The following is a 10,957-nucleotide window of genomic DNA, read 5'->3' on the forward strand; positions in this document are numbered from 1 at the left end:
ATAAGTTATTTGGTGTCGTCTTAAACCCATCCTATTACAGGTTTTTTTTCCTCTTTTTAAAAATTTCCTCCAAGGCAGAAGGCCTTGTGCAGAATATAAAGCAGGCTTACAGAAACAGATAAGAAGAAAATGCTCTTTTCAGGGTCATCTGTTAAATCTCTAGACTTGAAAGCCTGGCAAAGGGGTGTTTACATATCAAGAGGGACTAGTCAGATTCCTAGGGCAGTTATTTAGAATCCAAAACGTAATGGCCCAGGCTTTCTAAAGAAGGCTGAGAGAGGGGAGGGAAATTCTTTCTCCAGGCATTGATTTCCTACCATAAAGTTTTTATAATTTCATTTCACAACCAGATCTGATTTTGCCATCACAATTTCACATGCTGGTGTCTTCTCTTCAATAGTTTGAAAAACATGTATATTTTTTCTCCAAATGATTTCATTAGAAGGCAAGTAAGGTCCAATTCCTAAACTCCTTGTTTTCTTTAAATATATTAGTATTATATGTATTATTATATACGTATATATTAGTTATATACGTATTATTATACGTATTATTATACATATTATTATACGTATATAACTAATATAACTTATATACGTATTATTTAAAGAGTCCATGCTAATGCTAATAATGTTTCTGATGATGTCCTCACTCCTTTCCTAGAACTTAATAACTCCAGCGACCTCTAATTTTCTCTTCCCATTCATAATCAAGTTCACACTTCTCTAACAGCAGAGCTTTACCTCCAGAATCTAAGTCTGAATCTTTCCATTTTTCCATATTTTATTCTTTTTGAACATGTTTTCATTTCTTTTATTCTCTCTAGTCTCTGAACCTTCCAGCACAATCCTAGCAACATAATCTTTCTGTCCTGTCTGGACCCCCCGAGTGGACAATCTCAATGATGTCTTGATAAGATCCTGGATTTGCTAACACCCTGCATCTAAACTGCGAATTTCCACTTCCTGGGCAAACAAAACCTTCTCTTTTCTATGGATTATTAGAGACAACAATATTAACTATGTAGAGGTCTTCTATGGTAATTTTTTCCCTTCTTACTTGATTGTCTAACAATGACTCTGGGTACTTGACATTCTCACTTTGTTATATTTAAAACCAGAAAAGCAAACTTGGTGGGAACATAGCAAAAAGGAAAAAAAAAACTCATTTTTTGTACTTTATTCAGGCTTCTAGAAGAGTAAGGATCAAAAAGTTTTTTGTTTTTTCTCAAACTGTGAGCTTCATATTGGTAGCAATATGATAATCACACTCTGTTACAAATTACAGAGTGCTGGATTAGTCAATGTTTACTCATGTAATTTTCATTTCTAAGTATTTTCTGTAAGGCCAGGCAAGGTGGCAACAAAGAGGAGGCAGATTTTAAAAGGCTACTGAATGAGGCTTTACTGAGATATCACTTCAGAGCAGACTGACAGAGTGGACAGGTGAAGGGTCTGAGGAGAGAAACTGCAGGAGCTTGACTGGACTAGAATTTTTTTTTTAAATATTTATTTTTTAGTTGTAGTTGGACACAATACCTTTATTTGTTTATTTTTATGTAGTGCTGAGGATCAAGCCCAGGGCCTTGCGTGGGCTAGGGGAGCGCTCTACCACTGAGCCCTCCCCCACACTAGAATTTTATGGGGCTTATGGCAGGAACAAACCTTGGAAGGGCTTGGGACAGGAAAAGGTGTTTTTAGAGTCTCTTGTCCCGCTGGAGTTGGTCGGGGGAATTGTCTGAACTCCTGGCCAGGGGATCTTGCTGATTGAAAAAACGTTTCTGATGGCGCCTGATTGATGTTTCTTTCATGCATATGAGCTGCTCGGTGCTTTGTTCCTAAGTCACCACCACAGACCTGACATTTTATTGGCTGATGCTCTACTAGTCATTTAAAATAATCCCTTCTTATTTACATTTTTTTCTTTCTTTTCTTTCTTTCTTCTTTTTTTTTTCTTTTTAGTTCTAGGTATTGAACCCAAGGGACTTTACCAAAGAGCTGGATCCAGAGCCCTTTTCATTTATTTATTTATTTGGGGGTAGTACCAGAGATTGAACTCAGGGGCACTTGACCACTGATCCACATCCCCAGCCCTTTTTTATATTTTATTTAGAGACAGGATCTCATTGAGTTGCTTAGCACCTTGCTTTTTGCTGAGCCTGGCTTTGAAATCATGATCCTCCTGCCTCAGCCTTCTGAGCCACTGGGATTATAGGCATGTGCCACCGTGCCTGGACCTTTTTATTGCTTGAAAGACAGTCTTACTGAATTGCTGAGGTTGGTTTTGAACTGACTATCCACTTGCCTCAGCCTCTCAAATCATTGGGATTACAGGTGTGCACCTCAGGTTTATCCTCCTATTTTTTATTGAACATTTCCAATGATTTTTTTCATAGGATTCCAGAAGCTGACTCCTGTCCATTCAGAGTCAAGGTCCACTACTTTGTACCTATGAAATTAATATAAAGCAGATGGCTTATGTCTTTGTTCCATGTTCAGATTTGCTGTCTTTACATGTCAGACCAGGGACAATGTCAATTTGTATTACTATTACTCTAATAATTGGATCTGTTATAGGTATCTTTTACTGGACTGAGATTTCTATTAAACAGGTTTGTTGGATCTCTCTCCTATTAACTTCTCACTGCATACATACATAACTCTCTCCTATTAACTTCTTACAGCATACATTCATACATACATATGTCACATTGTCATACTACAGGGTTTTAAACTTTCCATTTACACAATATGATATAGAATAGATTAGTGTCCAAGTCCTCAAAATAGGCTGCATATATTTAAATTCGAGCTCCAGGGAATGAATATCAGAAAAATGGTAGAATTGAATTCTCCAAATCTGAGCCCCTGCAGAAGCATCCATTTGAAAAACTATTCAGACTCAAAAATTCCCTCATAGGAGCTACAGCAATAGGATGTAGCACAGAAATGGGAAGAGGCATATTTAAAAGTTTAGAAGGACAGTTTTACATTATCCATATCACCCCCTCCCTTCCACAGATAGCACACTGTAGTGAGAGCTACATCCCCTTTGGCAAGAGGAAAGAGATGCACTCTAACACTGGACATGTCCCAACAAAATCTCCAGGATCTCAGCCTCCTGATGTTACCTGCTGACTGAGCCTCCAGGAACATCCCAGTGTTAAGCCCCATATACACTTGATAGATTTGGTCTTTGTGCCAATCCCTGCCAGGCTGATTTCAGTGGCTTCAGGCGCTAGACTACCTCAGCACTGATCTGGCCATGACAACCCCAGGCTTTAAGCCTGCTCCAGCACCAGACTGACCTCTGCAGCCTTAGTTATCAAGCCAGCACCTGTGGATCTAGATTCCATGCTTTTCCCTGCAGATACAAGTTCTAGGCTCACCCCACACTGGGGAATCCCAGCAACACCAAGTTCCACTCCCATAGCTGAGGAATGAACTTCCTAGCCCGTAAATCACAAAGCAAGACACTATAGTCCTAGGGTTCAAGCTAACCTAATAATCTGTATCTAGGCATGCCTTACCAGTAGGCTGAACTTAACAGCTCCAGGCAAACCCCAGTCTCATGAGATCCAGGATTCAAGCTCAAACTTGTGTTACCAGGAGACATTAAAAAATTTTAACCTAGAATGGGTGGAGTATTTTTTATGTGATCAAAGTTAAATTTTTGGACGTGATATAGCTCAGTTGGTAGAGTGCTTGCCTCACATGCACAAGGCCCTGGGTTCAATCCCCACCACACACACACACACACACACACACACACACACACACACACAAAGTTAGTTGAAGCCTCACTATTGCTATTAACTTTAAAAAGCTATGTTTTTGTAAATCTCATGATAACTACAAAACAGAGCCCTATGGTAGATACATTAAAAAATAACAAGGAATCAAAACATACCACTAAAGAAAATGACTTAATCACAAAACAAGGCAGCAACAGAACAAGAAAGAACAAAACATCCAGAAAACAAATGCCAAAATGGCAGTAGAAATTAATTCCATATATCTCACTGATTATACTATATGTGAATGGATTAAATTCTCTATTAAAAAAAAAGTAGAATGGCCAAATGGATAGGTAAATAAGTCCCAACTATTTGCTGTACGCTAGAGACTCACTTCACCCATAGCAACATACAGACTAAAAATAAAGGGATGGAAAATATATTCCATGCAAATAGAAACCATAAGAAACCCAGAGTAGCTGTATTTATAGTAGATAAAATAAACTTTGGGTAAAAAAAATCTATAAAAAGAGACAATTAAGGTCATTATCTATTGATAAAGGGATCAGTTCATCAAGAGGATATAACAACTATGAATATATAAGCACCTAACATTGAAACACCTAATTATATAAACCATATATTAATAGATCTGAATGAAACAGATAAATTGTAATACAATAATAGAAGACTTCATTTATGTAAATGTTTAAGCCTCACATATGATACATCACATCGTAAGCTTTCAGTACATGTGTTTTTATTAGTTCATGCAAGTAGTGATGCCTTCAACTAGTACAAGTATATTTTTCTGATATGTAGAGCTGCCACTTCGACTTCCTTATTTTTTATTTTTAAAATTTTTTAGTTTACTTTTACCTATAGATTTATTTTTTTAGTTGTAAATGGACACAATACCTTTATTCCTTTATTTATTTTTATGTGGTGCTAAGGATCAAACCCAGCACCCTCACATGTGCAAGGTGTGTGCTCTACCACTGAGCCACAACCCCAGCCCAACCTATAGATTTCTTAAAGATGCAAATTCATGCTGGAAAAAACTTTTTTGTTAGTTTTAAAAAATATATTTTACACCAGTTCCTTAGAAGACTCCTGTGTGGTCTGCACTAGCAAAAATTTTCCTTCCTCTGTCTATAGGCAAAACTCCGTAAAACAAAAGTGTAAATCCCTTTTTGCTAAAATATAATCTGTTAATTGTGTTTAGTTACTGCTCAAACTTTCCCGTCTCCCTCGGGTAATATCCTTCATTATTGGGAAGAGGAATTTCCTTAACACCTATTTCAGTTGCATAATTTACTGAGATTATTGTCATTATGACGATACTTTAGACTTGTTTATAATTCTAGCCTACATTCTTCTTCATACCTTAAATAAAAATAATGCCTCTCTCTTTGTGAAAGTTTGTCAAATGACTGTGTAGCATTATTTCTTTGCTACAAAGAAAGTGGAGAGTGATAAATGAAAACACCCCCTCGCTACGCTCTTGATTTAACTGCTTATTAAAATAGTCTCATGCTGAACTTGTACTTCAATCTTAGAAAACTGGAAAAATGCTAATAAATTTGGCTTAACTGGGCCAAGTCCATGTTTTATTTAAGTTTGACTCCTGAGCACCGACTTACTCATTAAGAACAAGTGCTTGTTGAATTGAATTAAGCAGCCAAACAGCAGACAAATGAAAATTGTGGTTAATAAGATGGGCCCAACTGAAATACCGTTTTGTGTTGAGAAGCTTTTTTAATCACCTTGGTTTTTTTTCCTAGCACAATATAATCATTTATTAAAATGATTGAATATTTTCCATATTGGGAAAATAATAGTTTTGTATTATGTTGCTTTCTGCCTAGGAATATAATAGGTACCTTATCAAATTCATTGAAATTGTCATGAGAATTGATACCTGAGAGTGGCTGTGGGAACACATTTAAATTAAAAAATCTGCAAGGGTTCACAGCCAGATATTGCTACGTGCCCACTATTGTTTGGGAATAATGCAGTTTCAATTTATAGAATTATATCATGTATTTTAGAGCTGGAAAGAAGCTTGACAGGTCTTCTGTGGAAACTAAAGAGGAATGAACAGCAATAAGATGCTCATCCAAAATTGAGTAATGATGTAGAACATGTTGATGATTGTTATCGGAGGAAAAAGATGAAAGTACAAGATGTTGCACATTAAGCACATTACTAATTATACATTTATTTAACAATCCTAGGCTTATTAACAAAATACTGTGTAGTATATGTAACTTATTTTTTTCTCATGATCAAATGCCTGAATTTTGAGAAATTTCAGCATGCTTTGGTGAGAGAGTAGAAATTTCATTTCCAAAATAATTAGGCACTGATGGATTTTGACCCAAGGATATATATTACTGACCAAAATTCAGCTATTTAGTCTGAAAAACCAAAAGAAAGAACTCTGCTGCTAATGAAATGAATACACAAAGTAGAGGGAGGGAAGAATCAGCCCTGAACATTTTCTTAACTTCAGTTTAAGTACTGGAGAAATTTCAATATCATTATTCCCAGAAGCCATTCATTTAGAAATGGCAATTAGAGGATAACAGATAAAACCAGTGTTAGGAGGTGTCCATCAAGAAACAAAATGGTTACATGCTTTATCTACCCACTCTCACTCTCATGGCGAGGGCTTTTCATTATACTTGTTGCTCTGAAACTGACTGTGCTGTAATTATCACAGCAAAGGAAAGTTTCACATAATGACTTCTTAGTGAAAAAGATGCTTAGCTTCCAGGTGTGTGCTTCTTGAACAGCATACCATGAGATCTTTTGAAGTCATTTCTTGAGTTATTTTCTTTGGGGTACTGTTACATGAGATTCTCTAGAAAAGGATACATGATTAGAAATATTGAAAAAGGCAGAATATTTTATCCCCTTGTAACTTGCATTTTTTAAAAATATTAAAACCCAGAAAATTCCTAGAGGAAAAAGCAAAACACTGAAAACAAATCAAGAATGCTGCTATAACTCAATTAATTCAAATTGGTAGCAGCATTCACTTTTCTGTATTTTCACTGAGGCAATTGTTTTGTTTTATCCTTTTCACTCTCTCATCTTTATTTTTCCTTTCAGTAGACTTCATATTGGAAATAAAGAGAAAAATGTCATTTAGTACTGTAGAAGCTATTTACTCAGTGTAAATAATTACAATAGAGACTGGTAAATGTTCAATGATAATAAGACACATTAGCTTAGTTTCTCTTGGTAGCAAATAACAACAACAACAAAAAAAGCAAATTAAAGTTGGATATGTGAAACCCAAGGGAAGAAATACAACCAGAGTTATAAAAGATCTAAAAAGTAACCATATCCATTTTAATAACACAATCATGGAGCCACTTTGAACAAAGGATGTTTTCCTAAGCAAAAATTCAGAATCTAGTCTAGAGATTCAAAACAAACTCTCTTGGTAGTAGAATGAATACATATTTAAATAAATATGAAATATATAGTCAAAATTTAAATATGTATGTGTAAGCGTGTATACATAGGTGTATATATGTAAAAATATTTAGAATTATTGGAAGAAATAGTTCTAATGCAAGTATTATGGTTTGTATCTAAAAGTGTCCACATAGAGCTCATGTTAGTCAATATACCAATGTTCAGAGGTGAAGTGAGTAGATTATAAGAGTTGTAACCTCATCAATGGATTGACCCATTTGGTGAATTTATAATTTGAATGGACTACTCGGTAATAAGTGTAGGCAAGTAGGGAGTGGCTGGAGGAAGTTGGTCACTGGGGGTGTGGCCTGGTCAGTTTCTATTCCTGTATCCTTGCTCTTTCTCTTTCTGCTTCCTGGTTGCCATGGGCTAAGCAGCTTTCCTCTACCATGCCTTTGCACAATGATGTTCTGACTCACTTCAGGCCCAGAGCAATGGAATCAGATAACTATGAACCAAGACTTCTGAAATCAAGAGCCCAAATACATTTTCTTCTTGCTTGTTCCTGTCGGGAGTATTGGTCACAGTGACGGGAAAGATGACTAATACATCAAGAAAACAGAATAACTAAAAGTAGCTGTTTTGTAACAACTGCAGTAAGTATGCCAGGCACTGGTCACCACAGGGATTCATTTTGGCTTCTACCAAGAAACCAAAGACTCATTTCCTGTTATCACTGTGTCACAGAGTGAGCTTATTAAAATCTTTTACCATTTTCCAGAGCCCTCATCTTGCTATCCAGAGTCAACAAAGGTTAACATTTACATATTTTAGTAAACTAAAAGTTTTGAAGCAAAGTTGAAGATCCCTTTATTTTAATACATGCCCATTCCCATTTCCTTTACTTCTTCCCCAGAGCCACCATGTTTTTATATTTGTACTGTGTACAGACACCAGGACTTCAGCCACCCTCCCACCCCATATGCCAACATTATTAATAAGTGAAGACTAATTTTGTATTTTATAGAGGATCATGGAATACCTTTCTTTTCTACCCATGAAGATTCTGAGCTGCTTATGGATGAGACGTGGGTGAGTGGATGGACACCTGGTTACCTGGGAATCTACTCCCATTCTCAAAAGATGGGAGTTTTACACACACACACACACACACACACACACACACACAGGCCTGGCCTGGTGACCCACCTCCAGGAACACCCCTTGGCTTCCCAAGTAGTATGGTGTGGACACAGCCCAGTTCAGCTGTCCTCGTGACTCTTGCCACTTGGGAAAAAACAGAAGTAGAAGTACTTCTATTTGAGGGCAACATGTATACCTCTCACTGGTGACCATAGGAAGTCATCTTGTGTCTATGGGAAAGCCAGGCTAAGGCTTAGTCCATTTATCACTGTAGTGTACTGTGAGCTGGTTAAAGAAGTACTCTGACATGCCACCTCTCAGAGCTCTCATATTGTCACCTAGATTCAACAAATGTTAAAGATTTGCATATTCTAGTAAACTAAAAATTTTCAGATAAAATTCAACATTCCTTTAATACCTGTTCAATCCTGTTCCTTTAACTTCTTCCCTAGGGGCACCATGTTCTTATAATTTTTATCCAGCAGTGAATAGCCACTAAGACCTCACCTACATCCTCCCACACAGTCCTATAGCTTTTGCACACACTGTTTAGAAGTGTAGACCAATTTTGTGTTTTCCAGGGGCCCAAGGAATACCTTTTCCTTCTACCAGTGGAGATTCTGAGCTGCCTTTAGATGGGGCATCAATAGGCAGACAGAATTCTGGATACACAGAGATCTGCCCTCATTCTCAAAAAAACTCTCATTTTATACACATACATAAGCATTAACTACACACTTTTATTCCCTTAAGAACCAAATAAATACCTTTATTGGAAGTAACAATCAAACTGAAAGGCCCATGCTAAAGTGAATGTGCTGAAAGGGCAATGTGTAGGCCCTGCCTGGTGACCCACCCCAAGGAAGACCTGCTGCATGGGCTGGGGCACAGTCCTGCTCAGCTGTCCTTGTGGCTGCTGCCCAGGATGAGTCTGTCAAAGAGGAACTTGGCCAGTGGGTCCTCCATTGAAACTGGAGTTTTAAGATAAGATTAGATTCCCTGCTTCCACAATTTCTTCTGGGTTCTTGTCCCTCAAACTTTGAGGGATAAAATCCACAGACAATCACACAAGGGAAGAGTAAAGGCAGTAGGACTTACTTAAGCAAAAAGATACAACTCCTGAAATACGGGAGGATAGTAGAAAAATCTGTTTGGTATATAGTTTAGGGGTTTATATACAGTTCTGGGTAAAGCATGGAACAAAATCTATGTAAAACAAGCATTGAAACCAGCATCAAGCCAGGCGTAGTGGTGTACCTGTAATCCCAGCAGCTCCAGAGGCTGGGGCAGGTGGATCACAAGTTCAAAGCCAGCCTCAGCAACTGCCAGGCGCTAAGCAACTCAGTGAGACCCTGTCTCTAAATAAAATACAAAATAGGGCTGGGGATGTGGCTCAGTGGTCGAGTACCCCTGAATTCAATCCTCAGTACCACCACCCCCACTACCCCCCAAAAAACAGCATCAAGGCCTCTGCCTTCCTAAAACTTCACCCCACCTTCCCGTTTTCCCACCTTTGGGACAAAAGAGCTGGATAGAGGTGAGCCTCTCACCATCCTGCGCAGGTTGGTCAGGTAGCCGGCCAGCTCACGGATGATGAGGACCTGCTGGTGCAGATAGTGGCGCTGCAGGAACTGGCAGAGGTGGGGGTCGCCCCTCTCGGCGGCCAGGTGGTGCAGCTCCAGGAGGCCCTGGTTGAGGCTCTTCTCCAGGTGGAAGGCGCACTCCATGGCCTGGAGGCCGCTGTGCCAGGCGCTGCCCTCGGGCTGCTGGACGTCGTGGAGCCGGACGTGGCCTCCGCGCTGGTTCTGCAGCTCCATCAGCTTCTCGGCGCGGTCCCTCCACTCGTGCGACAGGCGCAGGAAGAAGCTGGCGAAGTGCTCCAGGGCCACTTGTGGGCGGTGGCAGAAGAAGGCCAAGGACAGGTAGACGTAGGAGGCGTGCAGTTGCACCTGGATCTGGCTGTTGACAGCGGCCTCGCAGTCGGGGTGGTAGTTGTGGCGCACCTGCGACACCATGATGGGCACCATGATGGGCACCATGACGGGCGCGGGCAGGAGGGGTGCCACCACGAAGGCGAGGGTGGAGCGGGCTCTGGGGCTGCGGAGAGCATTAAGGCCTCAGTGAGGGGGCCTTGGGGCGCCTGTAGGGTGGACAAGGGAGGGGCGACCCGCAGAGGGTGGACAAGGGAGGGGCGACCCGCAGAGGGCGGCTCTGCGCCTGTAAATTATCAGGAAGGTGGCAGCTGACAATGGCGGCCCCCAGGATGGGGGTGGAGTTGCAAGTGCTAACTGGGGCAGCTCTAGGCTGATTGTCTCACCTATATAATATTTTAGAAAGTTATTTATGAATTTAAGGGTAAGTTTTAGTATTAACCACCTGAATTGTTTCTTCAAAAGGCTCCTTTAAATATTGTCCAAATGTGCGGGGTATGGTGGTTCAAGCCTGTGATCCCAGAGGCTTAGGAGGCTGAGGCAGGAGGATTGCAAGTTTAGGGTTAGCCTCAGCAATTTAGCGAGGCTCTAAGCAACTCAGCAAAACCCTGTCTCAAAACAAAAGAAAACAAGAGCTGGGTGCTGGAGCTGTGGCTTATTGGTTAAGGGCCCCTGGGTTCAATCTCTGGTACCCCCCCCAAAATAAATATAGCCCAAA

The 10,957-nt window shown here is 39.7% G+C and overlaps 1 protein-coding gene across 1 annotated transcript; it reads right to left on the bottom strand.

Annotated features, from left to right (window-relative positions):
* Positions 1-9,786: 9,786 nt before the first annotated feature.
* On the bottom strand, positions 9,787-10,366 carry LOC101964946 (ferritin heavy chain). The gene has a single exon (XM_005324037.2). It carries the CDS (start codon positions 10,345-10,347, stop codon positions 9,787-9,789), a length of 561 nt encoding a protein of 186 aa, XP_005324094.1. The 5' UTR covers positions 10,348-10,366.
* Between the last annotated feature and the right edge of the window lie 591 nt (positions 10,367-10,957).

This window comes from Ictidomys tridecemlineatus, chromosome X (assembly GCF_052094955.1).
Source record: "Ictidomys tridecemlineatus isolate mIctTri1 chromosome X, mIctTri1.hap1, whole genome shotgun sequence".
In the NCBI taxonomy this organism is placed as follows: domain Eukaryota; kingdom Metazoa; phylum Chordata; class Mammalia; order Rodentia; family Sciuridae; genus Ictidomys; species Ictidomys tridecemlineatus.

What these genes read in the sequence shown, in the direction of transcription:
- LOC101964946 (XM_005324037.2), bottom strand. Translation starts at nt 10,347, where the DNA reads ATGGTGCCCATCATGGTGCCCATCATGGTGTCGCAGGTGCGCCACAAC.